This window comes from Dromaius novaehollandiae, chromosome 1 (assembly GCF_036370855.1).
Source record: "Dromaius novaehollandiae isolate bDroNov1 chromosome 1, bDroNov1.hap1, whole genome shotgun sequence".
Taxonomy (NCBI): domain Eukaryota; kingdom Metazoa; phylum Chordata; class Aves; order Casuariiformes; family Dromaiidae; genus Dromaius; species Dromaius novaehollandiae.
Genome location: NC_088098.1, coordinates 120,258,938 through 120,275,381, shown reverse-complemented (window position 1 = coordinate 120,275,381; position 16,444 = coordinate 120,258,938). Strand labels below are relative to the sequence as shown.

At 39.7% G+C, this 16,444-nt stretch overlaps 2 protein-coding genes across 4 annotated transcripts in view; one reads left to right on the top strand and one right to left on the bottom strand.

The window, feature by feature from the left end:
- Positions 1-8,903, bottom strand: part of LOC112996150 (SH3 domain-binding glutamic acid-rich protein-like) — a 57,110-nt gene extending 48,207 nt beyond the window's left edge. Inside the window, exons 1-3 of the mRNA XM_064525210.1 lie at positions 8,592-8,903; positions 5,769-5,934; positions 4,220-4,287 (exon numbers count right to left, since the gene is read on the bottom strand). Of these exons, the coding sequence (XP_064381280.1) occupies positions 4,220-4,287; positions 5,769-5,934; positions 8,592-8,681 (324 nt within the window). The 5' untranslated portion in view covers positions 8,682-8,903. The remainder of the gene's footprint in view (positions 1-4,219; positions 4,288-5,768; positions 5,935-8,591) is intronic.
- Positions 8,904-8,960: 57 nt separating this feature from the next.
- On the top strand, positions 8,961-16,124 carry HMGN1 (high mobility group nucleosome binding domain 1). 3 transcript variants are annotated; one of them, XR_010392698.1, is made up of 7 exons: positions 8,961-9,321; positions 9,727-9,759; positions 9,848-9,877; positions 9,985-10,035; positions 13,530-13,653; positions 13,737-13,906; positions 15,629-16,124. XR_010392698.1 is itself a non-coding variant. In XM_064525205.1 (6 exons), exons 1-6 carry the CDS (start codon positions 9,307-9,309, stop codon positions 15,640-15,642), a joined length of 267 nt encoding a protein of 88 aa, XP_064381275.1. In that variant the 5' UTR covers positions 8,965-9,306; the 3' UTR covers positions 15,643-16,124. The 3 variants fall into 3 exon arrangements, 2 of the variants coding, with proteins under 2 accessions (XP_064381275.1, XP_025977277.1); XM_064525205.1 differs by lacking the exon at positions 13,737-13,906 and having other exon boundaries at positions 8,965-9,321; XM_026121492.2 differs by lacking the exon at positions 13,737-13,906 and having other exon boundaries at positions 8,979-9,321; positions 13,530-13,661.
- Positions 16,125-16,444: the final 320 nt, after the last annotated feature.

Genomic DNA, 16,444 nt, shown 5'->3' with positions numbered 1-16,444 from the left:
TTGTTCAGGCTCATGTCAAAAAAAAAAAAAAAAGTTGTGGATTTGTGGATCAAGAACTTTACAAATATGGGGCAACAGTGATATGAGTTGCAGATACCACCGTACCATGGAAGATGCACTGTTCAATAGGCACAGTACTAGGTAGAATTTTGTCCTTCTTTAAACTCAAAATCATTGTGTCTGTTTCCTGTAGCTAAATATAGCAAGAAGGATGTACTCCAAAATAGATTGTTTTCCCCTCTCCTCCTGTTTGTACAACTGCTACCATCTCTTACTACTTCAGACATTTAAATCCTAATTTGCCTTTTTTTCATTATATGCTCTTCTGAGCTATCTGGAACTGTCATTAATTCTTTATTCTTCTGTCATTAATACTTTATTCTTCTTAACATGAAGCTTGAGAAGGCTGGTCAAATCTTTCCTCCCAAAACACAGAAGGAAATAGTTTCAGTGATATTCACTCAGTTTGGGAAGCAGAAAAAAAAATCACAGAAGGAAAGGTCAGTTTTCAATAAAAGCAGGAAAAATTTAAGCATTCAATGAATTTTAAAAGACAGGGCAGAAAAAGTAATCAGCCATCCTGTATTTGGCAACTGACAGAATCTCAAGAGGCAACAAGCTGATTCTGCGTATTGTATCAATCATGCATTTTCTAACATAGTCCAAGAATACCCCAAATTCTAGTGTAAAAAAAGCAAGAAGGTAATTCATTCTGTTTTACACTAAGCCAACCAAACTACCTACCTCTAATCCCATCTGTCACCAAATATAATCCCGCCTTTGGGTGAAATTGCCATATTTTACAGCAAAGAAGCAACAAAGCTCCCAAAACAATTCCTAATGCCAGTGCATTTCCAACTTAAAGGTATAAAAATCCTGCATTTTCAGATCTTGGTGAATATGCCATGACAAAGTTTTAAGGTTATGCCATGAATCACTTGTCAAAATAGGCAGAAAATGTGGTTTTATAGACAGCAATGCTATTCTTCAAAAACTGCTGATTATGAACCTGAAAAACAAACTAAGGAAAGATAATATAAATGAAAAAGAATACTGAATCCAACTGAAGTAATATAAATTATCTCAGATTTGGTCTTTCACGAAAGACAGCTGTTCCCCATTTTTTGACAGTGATAATGAAAACATAGTTTAGGACTGCATGGATTACTGAGGTTCCTTCAGCTGAAAGGGTGAAGCATGATAGCTACAACTTTATTGCAAACCACAAGCCAACATGTAATTCCAACACCACCTGAAAGAGACATAAAACACAATGTAAGTCATGGCATCAACAGCCCTAAAGTATACCAGCTTTTGAGAACAACTTTGGAAGTTTCAAAAACAAAACTTAAGAGTTATGAAGTCAAGGAGAACAAAATATCTTTCTAGATACAAACATCTCTCTTCAAGGGATGACAGTTAAGCCTATGGTGGTTCTGAGAAAATCTGAAGATTATCCGAGGAAGAGACTACTGAACAACAGGAATATGAGCTGGTGTGTGGCATTCAACCTACAACTTCTAAAAACATTGACCTAACGAAAAATGCTAGGGTTGCTAAAGTTAAAGGTATGATAAGTAAGAAAATACTCTGGTAAAACCCAAATTCAGAGATTCAAGAGAAGTACAGAGGAAGTTTTCCTCAAAAATTTGTATCAGTGTTTTAATACTACTAAATCTGTACTTTCCTTTCCCCTTGCCCTGCATACAGCTGTATGTAAAAACCTAGAGACCTGCATTACTAATCCAGATCCGTGGTACTGCTGTTTTAAAAGGTCCTGTCATTCAGACTAGCAGTGTAGTAATTTGTATCTGTATGACAGAATACAGGGCGTGTCCTGATTGTAATACAGCAGGAAAGCTGAGGCACAATGAAAAAATGATCAAGAAAAAGGCAATAAATCTTTAAAGAGCACTGTTTGCAAGTTCATGTCCTATTAATGGAAGTTACGAAAGAAATCCATAAGTTATCAGGAAATAGTTAGCCGTTTGCTTTAAAAGTGGGGTTTGCTTGCCAGTTATAGGGACCGTGAAGCTTTTGGACACTAAGCTGTCATTTGACTGACCATGCAAAACAGGAAATAAACAGAGATCAAAACTTTAGATTTCTGTTTTATACTTATGCCAGGTATGGTCGCACTCTTTTTAAAAATAACACAACAAAAAATATCTACAGCACAGAGGTGAAGAAACCATCTTTTGGTGATTTTTTAAATATTTTTCTGTTCTCAACTTCATTACCTAGAAGAATTTTCAAAAGCAATCTCTTTAATGTGTTTATCAACAAAGACAATAATGGAGATTTGAAGGCAAAGAGGGATGTGAAGCATTTTAAAACCATTAAAATGCTATTTAAGTAAATGTTTTGCAAGAACTGTTCACTTACCCCACACAGAAATAGTTTCGTCTTGGCAAGTAATCACACTGGATAGGAACCATTTTTTAGATAATTAATAAAATGGTAAGACAGCAAGATATTTTAGAATTCCTCCTAAGGGAGCGGGGACTTAGAAGTCTAACATGAAGATTTATCAGCTGTGTTATAGCTTGACAATAAATTTCGGTGCTACACTGTCCTGTCATTCTGCCTGTCTACTTATGCCACTAGCATACAGCCATCACACCTTTCACTCAGAAACATGTATCTGAAACCTGTGATAATCCTTTTGATTGTTAATTTGTTAAACTGCCCAAAAGAAACGGATTTAATTAGGTAAAAACACAACAGAGGTGTGATGGAAAAAAAGTGTGGGAAGAGACAGAACAAACTGCAGCCAGTGAAGAGTGTACCTAAGTCATTCTGGAGTTATATTGCTATGAAACCTGAGCAGTTTATAAGAAACACATCTAAGCAATACAGCCTATGAAGTATTTGACCTTTTTTAAACCTAATTCTACTATTTGCAGTGATTTTCTTAATATAAAAATATTTCTGATTTCAAATCTTCTCCAGGGTGTATTCTATCTTAAGACAACATTGCTGTGTTTGAAAAAAAAAATACGACAAATAGTCCATTTCACTATCAGTTAAATAAACAAAACCTGTATACATAGAAAAAGCTAATCAAATGTTTGAAACCTCCTATGTTGTTATTAAGAAATGTATGGAAGTATTGTTTTTAATCATTATTATGCTTTTTATCATTGTATTAATTTTATTATCTATATTTATCATTATATCATTATATTAGCATCAGGTTTGGGGTGATGGAAATTATTTTTCCACTGTACAGATCTTACCTGCCACCCCTGTAGGAAAGGCTACCAGACGCTCCAGTGGAGCGAGCCATTTGCTTGGAAGCACTGTAACTGGTTCAGAATAGTACTTCCAAATTAGTGAGATCATCAAGGCAGCCTAGAACAGAAATTTTTATTAGTTTGGATAACAATACACAAAGTACATTTCCATTGCTATTCTAAAGCAGCAAATCACAAATTCTAATTAAAGACAATAGTTTATTTATTATTTACATTGTTCTCGAGGAACATCTAAACATTTTTAAGCCCTTAGTATGACCTTAACCTCACACGCAATATTAAGAGGTAGAAGTGAGGTTTTGGAAAATACTGCATTCTTCTGAGACACTGGTTCAAATGCAGCATAGATAAAAACAGTCATCAGAATGTAACGATTTGTATTACTATTTTTAGCCATAATCCTAGCCAGCTAGCGATCCAACCTGCTTTCACATTACCCAAAAGATATGCTCAGGTTAAGCGCTGTCATCCTTACTAGCAGAAAATTCATGGAATTCTTTGGCATCAAGTCTGAACTACAGAAACAATCTGGTGAGGCACTGTGGGGAACTGTGTGGCAGCTGTAAGTGGAGATTTGCATCCTAAACAAAAGGATGATATTTTGTGTATTCCAAAACATAAATACATGTATCAGAAGTTTCCTGTGTCCAGTGCCGTATATAAACAAAAAAAGAGTAATAGAAGAGCTAAGGCAAACTCATACCTTGTCATCTCAAAACCAGAAAAATAAGAGTTTAATTTACACTTAAAACCCCTTTTATCCACAACTACCAGACCCTATCAGCAACATCTCCCCTCCTTTCTGTGTCTAAGAAACAGTTTCAGTTTGGTATGTTTTGTGTCATCAGAATGTCAAATAGGTGCGTGATTGATCATCGGTTAATAAATGCAGGAGAGTGGAAATGTAACACTACTGAGGATTTGTTTTAGTAATCTGTATTCATAATAAAATATTCACTTACTTGTAAGATGTAGAATACAATATTTATAACCCACTTTATTTTGGCTAATTGAGCAGTTCGTGCTTTTACTGTTAAAAGAAAAAATATTTTGCATTACTTAAAACAGTAAATTATACTTACATAAAACTAATAATTTATTAATATATCACTCTTGAAATCAGAACATTACACTTAAGCATCATACACCTGGTTAAAGAAGTACCCCTCTGCAAGGAAGTGCTAGGATGGTATCCCATAGTAGTTTCTTAATTAATAATACTATGAGAAGTTTGAAACACTGATCCTAGACAGAGAAGTGTCACATATAATCAAGAACCCTATTCCCACATGAGAACAGTCTCTGTGGCTACTAATTCAAGAACCTGCTTTAGACAAAGCATAAAATAAGATTTTCCCCTTCCCAAAAAGGGAGAATGACTGCTGTAGCAGATGCACTCTTTGCCTTATCTCATTCAGGAAGATGGTTAAAACTATTCACAACAAGACTGTTCCTTCATTGAGCCAATCTTGGTCAGATTCTCTTCCCAACATCTGTTCTAGTACAACACCTCACACTAGTATAAAGACACTCTCTGAAGACACCACATCTGCAAATAAAACAGTGTCCAAAAGTTTTACCAAACAGTGTTATTGGTTGCTAAGTAAGCTACTCACATCTAGTTTAATTGAAATTACTAGTTAATATTAATATCTCTGAAAACAATCCAAAACATCAAATACTGTCTTTTATCCAAGCAAGAGAGAAGCATATAAACATCCACATCCATTCTGCACAGAGGAGGCAGACAAAACAAGTATTCTCCTTATCTTGTTAGAATCAGTTAGTGAGTTTGGACAAAGACAACAATGGAAGCTCTGGTGCCAAAGGTTTACATGTTTTTTCTACCATGAGATGATGGATTATACCACTGCAAAATCCTGATGGAGACAAAGCACTAGCTTTATCATAACAGCAACTGGATAAGGTCAGAGTTGCAAAACAACAGCAAAGGTTTCATCTGGTTTCCTTGTAGATGAAAACTTTCCCTCTAGCTTCTTGTGGCACAACCAAATACCCCAGCCAAGCAAAGCACCCTTTTTGCAGTGAAGATATGCAACCTTAATGTATTACTTCTTTTCCTAATGGCAGAGAACTTCCTTGACTTAATCGAAACATCTAGATGTACTAAGCAGACTGAAATACCTACCAAGAGACAGAGAATGAAAACTTGCGTTTTCCAGAATTTCCTGATGAGCATCACTAAGAAACAATTAATATGTTAAACAGTGAAGCCCAGGAAAATCCTTGTAAAAAGAATTTCATATCTAAGATCGCACCTGTACCACTGTATGCAGAACCATGCACAACTGAAAGATAAAAAAAAAAAAAAAAGCCTTCCAAAATGGAAACAAAAAAAATCAAAAAAGGTAGGGGGGACAGTGGAAAGGCATAAAAGGGGGAGGAAAAAGTGAAAGGCTACAGAGATAAGGAGAAACATACTTAAAATTTAAAACATTCTTAGTTTTTTTTTTCCAGAAACTTGACAGGGGAGTAAACATTGCACTCTACCATGAGTTTTAAGCTTGTCAGTCATTTTGTTAATCTTTCTTTCCAGACGGGCATATCTAGCAAACTCATCCATCATACTAATGGTTGAGAGTTCTTGCTTCATGTTCTGAATTTCAGCTCTCATTTGAGATTCCTGCTCTGCATCCTTTTGCAACAGTCTGGATATCTAAGAAGTAAAGAAATAATATCAGTTATTTAACCAAAATTATGTTTATTTTCTTTGATATGTATAAAGCTTGGTTTCCTGTTTACATACTCAAAAATCTCCCATAAAACAAGACCCTTTGATGAGGACTTGGGAAAACCTTGATTTCACATGTTCTGCAACGTGTTCTGGAAGTCAGAGAATTCTTATTCTCATGGTTTGACTAAGAAATAAGCCAAGAAGGGCCGAAGTAAAATTCTTCCTGTGGACAGGTGATTTTCAGCCTCTGTAATTAAGGTTAACTGTCTTTCCCTTCCCTACTTCTGCCTTCATCTCCTTGTTTCCCACTCTGCAATGATGCACTCCTTGGATCACAAACACCTGTACTGCTCCCCTGGTCCCTCCTCTCTTGCAAGCCCTTTTCATCACTGCTCTTCAGAGCTTCAGCAGTTCGCCTTATTCATCATTCATGTTTCCAGCTCCAAGCCTCAGCAAGGGCCTAGACTAATTAACATGGAAAACTTTATTCACTTGAGCCTGATTTTAGACTTCATCAATAATGCATGGCTCACCTGTTGGGAACACCTCTCCTCTAGATGACAGATTGCCTAGTTTGGGCTGTTAGAAACTCAAGAATTGGCATACTCCATTAGAGCTGTGATCCACCTAGCCCAGTATCTTATTGCCATCTCAAAACCAGAAACACAAATTTGCATTAGTTTCTTACATCTTACCTATGCATTTAAATGCAGTTTTCTCATAACCTCTTACTGGTTTCTTGGCTTCAATGATTTAGCAAGCATTTTAACCCCTTGTCTTACTTTCCCACTTTCTTTTCATGAGACATCATGTATCTGCTGGTTCATGAAATCCTTTACCTTAGAAAGTAAGATACAAAAGATGTAATAAAAGTCTTTTCACTTGCTCTTCCTTAGAAATCTTTCCAGCTTTCTCATTGTTTTTCTCTGACCCCCAAAACAACTATGCAATTTTTTCCACAAATGATTTTACCAGTACTGTAGTCTAGAAGAACTTGTCGTGAACCACAGCAGAACACTGAGCAGAGATTTCTATTAGTCATTTACTGTAACACCAAATTCTGCTCACCAAATTGCTGTAACTTACACAAGATTTTTATGCTTTATTCCAACAGCGTGCACTGTTCTGTGCGACAGTGAAGTTATTTATGTGAAAGTACAGTATGATAGAAAATTGTCTGGTTTCTCACATACAGGCTTATTTGCCATAGAGTTTATTGGTCCCTAATTCTGTTATCCACATCTAGGTCCTTTCCATAGGAATGCTTAAGATCAGACCAAAGGGTATATACCTTACTGTTTGTGACTTAAAAATAACATTTTCTCTTATAACTCCTCAATCTCTATATCCACTTATCTCCAGTTCCAGAAATGGGCATGCCCATCTGTTAAAAAGGTAAAAGATGAAGCAAACCTATCTTTTCTATTCCCTGCAATGTCTTTGATCTTTCTTAATTATTCTCTTTAAACCTTTAATAGCTTAAAGATGTATTGATTCTTCTGCAGGTTTCCTATTTCTGCTATTATTAAATAACTTTTTTCTTTTATATCCTTAGCCATTTACTCTTCAAAATCTACTTTGAATTTTCTAAGTGCTCATTTATTGGCTACACTAACCAGTTTCCAGAATTCCTGTTTTGCTCAGTTTTCCAAACTATTTTTATAGAGTAAAGTATCTATCTATACAGACTTATATAGTGCCATCTCCTGTTTTATCTCATTAAATATACCTGCTATGACTCAATCTTAAAAAAAAAACCCAACACACACACAGAGATATCAAGTACCACACAAATCAGAACTAAGATGAATATTATGTTGTACAGAGACACCTACACAGTTTCTGACTTTGAAATCTCCCCATCTGGCACTCAGTGTCACTTGGTAAGTTTTACTCTGTCATGAATGTATGAATCTATTCTAGTGTGAGACTGTCAATACCATGGTTGCTATCATAAAGATAGGCAAACCTCACTTCCTGAATTAACCCCTGTACAACACGAACCGATAACATCATCTCCCTTAAGATGCTGTAAAACAAATAGGTGGGTGCCTCAGGAACCGTCATTTAACATACTTTGTTTCAAAGGCCAGTTTCTATCAAGGCTACTGAAATCACCTCGTACTATGATACTACATTTCCGTATTTCTACTTCTTTCCATTATTAATCTCTCGAGTTGCTCCTCTTCTAAAATGAGGATTATGCAGAGCCCTACTAATTGCAACTTGAGACGTGTTGCGGGTACTTCCAGCTACGCTGTGCACTGGAAGATCCCGCCTGGAGTCCTTTCGAAAGGACACGGCTCCTCGTCATCTTTCAGCCTTAAAATGGGGATGAAGACGCAGCCTCCGCCAAACACAAGGACGGAGGATGCTCCTAAGAAGGGCGCAGGCACACGCCGCCTCCCCGCCCCCTAACCCCTTCCTCAGCTACCGGCCAAAACCCAGCGCCCCTCCCCCGGCACCGCTTTGTTTCGGCAGCGGGTGGTGACTCCCTCCCCCCAGCGCTGCTACCGGCGGGAGGCGAAAGGCGCTCGGCCATGACTCCCGCTGGCTAACGACTGCCGCCGGCCAACGGCCGCCGCCCCCTCCCCCCGGCCCGCGGGGCGGGGCAGGGCGGGCGCGGTGACGTCACTCACGATGGAGGAGCAGGAGGGCAGGAGGATCTTGAGCGCGTTGCAGAGGAACACCGAGCTCAGCACCAGCAGCCAGGCGCCGCTCTCCGCCATGTCCCGCTGCCGCCCCGCTCCGCCCGCCGCGCGCGCGCGCGCCGCCCCGCGCTTACGCACGCGCGCACGGCCCCCTCCCCCCACTAACGCTTCTCCCGGCCGGGCGGCATCACGTCAGAGGGGCTCGCCCCACGCGCCGGCCCAGGGCGGCGTGGCGAAAGTGGGGAGGTGCGGCTACGTGACGGGGGCCTGACCAATCAAGAGGCGTGGCGCTGCCTGCCGGCAGGGGAAGGTAGCGGTTAGGTAAAAGCCCGCCTCGCGCGAGGCGGAGGCGGATGGGGGCCGGCCCCGCCCCGTGGCCCGTGTGCCGGCGGCGCCCCCTGGGAGGGCAGGGTTAACTCCGCGGGGGGGGCGGCACTGGCTGCGCGCGGCCGCTGGCGAGCGTGGAGCGTCCTCCTGCTGTCGCCCCCTCCCCACCCCCCTCCAATCCGGCTGGATCCTGTTGCGGTGCCGCTGGCGCTGCTGGGATGGGGGGGAGGGGGGCGGTTTCTCTGCGCAGCGAGGACCGCTCGCACGCAGCCACAGCGGCTCGCCGGGAGGGACCGAGCGCGCGCGGGAGCCAGGCGGGAGCCGCCGCAGCGCCGGGGGGTGGTGGTGGTGGCTCAGAGCCGCCGTGCGCTGCGCCATGCCGAAGAGAAAGGTGAAGCGGGACCGCCGCGAGTGGCACGGCGCGGCGGTCGGGAAACTGCGCTTTGCGGCGCGACCCCCCGCGGGCGCGTCTCGGGGCCGGGGGGAGGCGGACGGTGGGCCAGCACCGCAGAGGACGTGCGGGGAAGGGGGACGCTGCGGGCGGCGGCCGCTCCGCGGGCACCGGTGCGGCGGCCGATGCGGCGCGGGCGCCCTGGCGGCCGCGGTGTCTGAAAGGTTCGGCGGGCGCTCGCGGGGCGCTGCGCCGCCGCCGCGCTGCAAATCCGAAAGCGGCGGCGGGAAGGGGCGGGCGGGCCGCGGCGTCACGTGCCCGGGGCCCGGCCCCTCCTCCGCGCGGGCGCGCGCGGTGCCCCCCGCGCAAGCGTCGCCTGAAGCGCGCGTGTGTCTGTGTTGGCAGGTGACGGCGGCAGAGGCGGAGGCCGGTGAGGAGGTAGGTGTGAGGGGAGGGCGGCGGCGCGGCGCGGCGAGCCCCGCTCCGCGCGCCCACGCCGTGTCTCTCTCTCTTTTCTCGTCTTTAGCCGAAGAGGAGGTCGGCGCGGCTCTCCGCTGTAAGTACGGGCGCGACCTGGAGGTGTTCTGCGCGCGCCGGGGGATTCTGTAGTGAAAAGGGGGTAACAAGAGCTGAAGCTCTTCCTCACTTGTCCTTTCTCCTCAGAAACCTGCTCCTGCCAAAGCAGAGCCGAAGCCAAAAAAGTCAACAGCAAAGGTGAGAGTCACTGGGAAGAGGGGAGGGAGAGCAGGTGGTCGAGTTTGTTGGGCGGGTGCCTAGCTACTTCCCATTTCATGTCATGGCTGCGTGGTCTCTGAATGCGTTTATGTCAGAGCTAGCCCTCACTTGTTCCTCACGGGAATGCTTAGTTAGCTCAAAGACCCTTTTCACATGTTCATACCAGCATCCCTAGGTACCAGCGAGAGTTCCAGTCAGCCACTCTTTCACTGGATCCATATTAAGCTCTTCTAGGGTTGGATAGAAATGTGAGCGTTGATTTAGGGATGTTGGATGCTATTTTAGTACTGATCATAGCTACTTGGAGGTTCAAGCAGCTGTATGTGGGATTGCATTTCATTCTTCTCTAATGAAAGAAAGTAGAATATGCTTGCTATTTAAAGCAATGTGTTAAGACAGTAAAATGTTTTTGGAGTGTTTAGGCAGACATTGAAACATACTGAGTTTCTGTTCATGTGCTCTAGCTTCCATATCTTTGTGCATGTGTATAAACAAGTGTGTTTTATTTATTTCTTTAAGTAATTTTACAGTACAGCCTGACTCATGCAATAGCTGACTTGTAACATTTTTTGTTTCTTGGAGAAATAAAAGTGGCTATGTATCTGTTGCCACGTTGGTATATACATATTTTTTAACATACTCTTAAGATTATAAGTTTTTTAAATGCATGGCTTAAGAGCCTTTCAAAGAAGCTAATACAAAACTCACCCTTAGAATATTTTTTATATTTTTACTTTAATAATCCTTACCATTACTTACCAGTAATGCACCATCATTCCAATGGTTTGATATCAATGCACTTATATTCTCCAAGTTGTAGGCCTAAAGAATTTAGGAAGTTTTCCAGTTTTACTTGAATTGAGTATTCATTTGGGGGGGAGGGAGGGGGAAAGGGACATCTAAATCTTCACAGTGCCAGTGAATGCCTGATATGTGTGATACTGATCTGCTGCCTGTAATTATTTTAGTTCTCAGAAGTAACATTTGCGTAGTTCCTAGCTGGGAACATATTGCTTGACTAAGTTGTGGATAGCGAAGACGTTATATAAAACAAATGCATCACAAACCATTGTTATCTTATGATATCGACTATAACATCTAGCACAATGCACCCATGAAATGTTATAATGTGAATAATTGTTTTCTGATCCTTATTATTGCTGGCAGTTCGAATAAATGCATAACTTGTTTTACACTTGATCTTCTTTGTTCTAAAATCTATGCTGTCACTAAAACCTTTTATTTATGTCATCTGGAAACTACTTTTTCACATTGTTAATGTAAAAATCAGTTCTGTTCTTTCTCTTTTTCATTTTCGCTATCTCTGGACTATCTAAGATGGATTGCAAAACTATAATTTCACTGTTGCATACTGATCTAATTTTTTTTTCTTCTGTATTTGATACATCAACAGATGCTTCCTTCCATCAACTCATAACTTCTCAAAACCTCTCCTGCCAATATTTTCACTGGTTTGGACAAGTTTGCATGTTACAGAATTGCATGTTTTTTACATATATTAATAGAGGAAAAACACATCTTGAAGATCAAAAAGCAGAAGTGTACATGTTGTGGAATTTTGTCTGCTAGTTGAATTTTTAATACTTTCTGAACTGCTATCTTTTATAACTTTATAAAGGGATTTTATTTCACCATTAGTATGTTTTAGTTGTTTTCTCTGTGATCTTGATGACAGGCAAATAAATCTCTTCTAGAATTGGGACCAAAGCATTTCTCAGGTTTTGTGGGACACTGAAGATTTAGCTAGCTGAAATTTTTCAGCGTTGGTTTTTACTTGTTTAAATTGCATGTTAGAAGGATTTGGGCAAGGGCCATAAGACCAAACCTAAACCTCCTGGTAAAACATCTTGGAATACTGTCTGTATAGAGCAGAAAGGCTCAATATTTGGATAAGTGTATGCTGTTTCTCGATGCAGTATTTTCAGCTATTCAGATCTCACAAGGAAGAAATAATATAACTTAATAAAAAGAACAGTAAGATTTGAGGTGAGAATTTTATTGGGAATATGTACTGATTTATTAATGGATATCAGTAAACAGACTATTCCTCAAAATAAGGAAGTAAATGAACTTGCAGAGCATCCTCTGTTTCAGAGTTGTCTGTTAACGTGTGGTTTTATCTTTCGTAGAAGTGATGTAGCTTTTTGCATGTTTGTATCCTGTGACATAAAACATTTTGAACTTTGTTTTATAATTGCAGTCATTTGAGAAAATTGTATGTTTCACGAAGAAAATATTTTACATTTGCATTCATGTGGAATAGGAAATGTATTCAAGTGTATTCAAGTAAAAAGTTGAATGTGTAAAGTAACTCAGTAGCCTGACAGTGGGCTTTTTGTAAAGAAGAATGCTTGCAGTGAAAACATGAAGTATGGAATACTTCTGACTAAATGGTTTGTAATAGTAATCTGAGATACATATTTCCACACAGCATGAGCAAAATGAGAACTTCATTTCTCAGAGTGAATTTTAGGTCAGAGGCAATAAATTAGAGCATAGATTTTTCTCCGTAGAGGTATAAAGGTATTACCTTCTCTTGTCACTTACCCAGATTGTAGCTGTTCAGAGAAAGTGTTATAGTTTGTCATTTATTTAGTTAGTGTTAGTGTCATTAAATAATAAGGCTAATGTTTGACAGCTGGTGTCAAAACCAGTACTTTTATGTAGTTCTGAACTGATAAAATATTTTGTAAGTATGAGAATCAGCTGGAGGACTGACAAACTTTGTAGCATTTGATTGCTGAGCGGAATGTCTGGAAAGGTGTATTGCATATTTTCAGGAAAATAAGCTCCTGGGCAAATATTTTTCCCTGTCCATGTAACAACAGTAATGCAGGTACAAAGGATGTGCCTGAGATACTGCAAAGCACCACTGAAAATGAAAACTTCAGATGATGCATTTATTTAAGATAAGTTACTGAAATTCACCCATTGTAAATAAAGCAGAACATTTGAAGTGTTTTGTATTTACAAAGTAGGAGGACTGCATTGCTGCTTTATCTGCCACAAGAGGTGGCAAATAAATCATGTATTGCAAATTTCTCTTATTTTGCTACTGAAATTCAGTACCATTGTTTTTCCCTGTCATAGGTTTTTCAGATGGGTTTGTACCAGACTAAGCAGTGCTTTTAGTTATTATACAGTGTAGTGATTCTAGATTCTGTGAGCCTTTCCGTAAACTGTGGTGTTCAGTGTTGAGAGGAGAAGGGGGGGGGGGGGGGAAAGGGGGTTATCTTCTGATGCCAGTTAGATTCTCTCATTTTCCTGACTGTTTGAACCAGTGATCGTTGGTCTACATACAGTTTTGAAAGCTCTTTTTTAACAGTTAAGCTGTGTATTAGCTCATTGATGGTAGTTCTTGCTGCTTACCACAAGTTCTTCTTGTTTATTATTTTCGAAGTTTACCTATTAGATCATATGCATTTATTTACAGGAATTTTATTTCATTGTAGGATAAATCTGAGGACAAGAAAGCTCAAACAAAAGGGAAAAAAGGGCCTAAAGGAAAACAGACAGAAGAGACAAACCAAGAACAGACAAAGGACAACTTCCCTGCAGAAAATGGAGAAACAAAAAGTGAGGAGGTAAAGTTGTCAGTGTTCTTTGATTGCAAAGCAACTGAGGTACTTGCTGTACTGATTTGTGTAATCATCTGACAGATGTGTTTCAGCTTATGTATGCAGTACTTACATTAGGATCTATTTCTGCCAAAAGAAAGGTATAGATTATGAAAACATCAATAGATACGCCGGGAAGAGTCTACTTCCTCCAAAAAGGGTGGAAGTAAATTTGCAGTGATGTGAAACAGTCCCTGAAATGAAGGAAAAAGGTGAGAGTTTTACACAAGTAGCAATACAGGATAAAGTCCTTCTAAGAGCTGTTTTGCCTGCTGTTAGGTTTTGGCAAAATAATACATACAAGCTTGCTGTATGTATTTGGGAGGATGGGGGGTGGTTGTTTGGAGGGCTTTTTGTTTTTATTTTTTCAGTCTTGAGTGCAAATTATGAATCTGCTTATGCCATTCTTGGAAGAGAGGTTCCCTCTCTCTAAAAAAGTTTTTTTGACAAACACACCATTCATTTTCTTGGGAAGTCTTCCACTGGAAACAGTTTTTACTGTTTCAAAGTTTTGAAAATTTGAAGTTGAAATGGTTTGCCCAAAACTGCTTTTTTGTTTTTTTGGGTTTTTTTTTGAACAGGAGTCTTACAGACACCTTTGCTGGTAGAAGGGAAAGAATGGTGCAGGGATGGGAAAGAAGGGACAAGGACTATTTTATAGTTGTTACTGCCAAAGAAATGAATGTGTCAAATCAGTCTTGGTTGTAATGCTGTGTTAAAATGGTTGCGTTGTTTATGTTTTTGGTTTTAGTGATCATCTAACTTAACTTCTATACTATATTCCTTTTTTGCTATGGATGTGCCCATAACTTGGTTTTAAATTTAGAAGAAGGACAGGATTTGTTGGGAGAGGCAGTGTCTCTTATTAGGGTAACTGTTATAATTGCATAAAACACACAAGTTTTCATGTAGTCGCAGGCTTAGAGGAGTTAGTCTTAGGTTTCTGCAGTGTTGACTGCTTCACTCATTTCAATTAGTTTAGTTGAGTTTAATGATCAGATGATCTGTTAATTTAAATGTGTGATTCATGCTTCCTGTCTGGTGGTTGCATTGAACAAATACATCTTGAAGTAGGGGAAAACAGCATTTGATTTTTAGCTGGATGGTGGTTTTTGGTGGATGAGGAGGGTACAGAATGATATTTAAGTGTACAGGACAACTTAGTTTGGGGTAACAGTTTTTAATTTGTAAACTTACTGTGTGATCTTTGTGAGAAGCTGTGCTATAAATAGGAATTAAGTTGATTTAATTTTATATGTGGTTCTAGCTCTGTATTACCATCACATAAATTGGTCTTTTTACTTTAAATGTGTGTACATGGTATTTCAGCAATACTAGAGAAAGTTAAATTTGGCAGTATTTCTCAGCTGTCGTCTCTTTAATTGCTAGTGTAGAAAAGGTGTAAATTTAAGGAATTGATAATGACTTTTGGGGCATATGGTCATGCTGGTCTCATGTTGGTCACACCAGCCAAAATTTGCAAATTAATAGATACTTAAGTCTAGAAGAAGCAGAGGTATAATCTGCCCCATTTCGTATTTAGACACTACTGTTTTCAACCAGTACAGTAGTATCAGTGAACTATTGTGAAAGGCCAATGAACTCTTCAGTAACACTAAAATTCAGACAGAATAATGCCTGTGCATGGGAGTGACTATTGTACTTGATTTTTGAAAAGCTTCCCCCAGATGCGGGTAAAGACAGATTAACAGGTGTTATGGTTTCTGTTTGGGTAGTACTATGACTAAATGTTCTATTCTACTTGTGGTGCTGGAAAGCTTTGGAATAACTAAATTAAGTATAGTTTTTATGTTAACACATACGCTACATTCTGTTTTTACTTAATGTTGCAAATGCAGTGAGTTTTCCAATCTAAATGGAATTGTAATTTTGATCAATTAAGTTTGTATGAACTTCCTTTCTTTTCTTTTCAGACCCCAGGATCTGATGCAGCAGTAGAGAAAGAAGCTAAGTCTGAATAACATCTCATACCGACTCTTTAATTGGTGGTCCTTATACCTTTCTTCTTGTACAATTCAGAGGATTATTTTTATCAACTATTTTGTAAATGCAAGTTTTTTAGTAGTTCTAGAAAACACATTTTTAAAAAGGAAAGAATCCCAACTCAACCCATTTTTTTACAGATTTAGATAAGTGTAAATGCTTTTTTAAAGTGGTAAAATCATGTACTCGTTGTCTGTTTTCTGTGCAACCAGAAATTAATGGAATGTTGAGGGCTTCAAAGTCTTGATTAGGCTTCACGTTCCATAGACAGTGAGGGACAGTTTTTCTATCCTATTAAACGAAGCATAACAGATCAAACTTTGGAATTCATGATGTGTTTAAAATGTCTTAACATTGTAGTTATTTATCTATGATTGTACTATCAGTAGAATTGCTTACCTAATAAAACTGTTCCCTAGTGTTGGATATCTTGCTGAGTCGTGTATTATCTGTGACAAAGTTATTTTTGGTAAGTGCAGTTTTATTTTTTCCAACAGCTTTGTAACTGCTGTGAAAGATTGGAAACCTTTATTATATCTTTAAATACTGAATAGGTAAGAACTTTCTGCTTGGCAGATGTAACAACCTACCATGTCAGTATTCAAGATACTGGTACTTCACATGCAGTTTTAAAGGACAGCTTGTCTACAGATGAAATGAAGAATAATTGCAATAGGCTTCAAAAAAATTAAATTGTGTTTTTAGATTAAAAAAATCTATACAAATAAAAACAATTCTAGAAACGT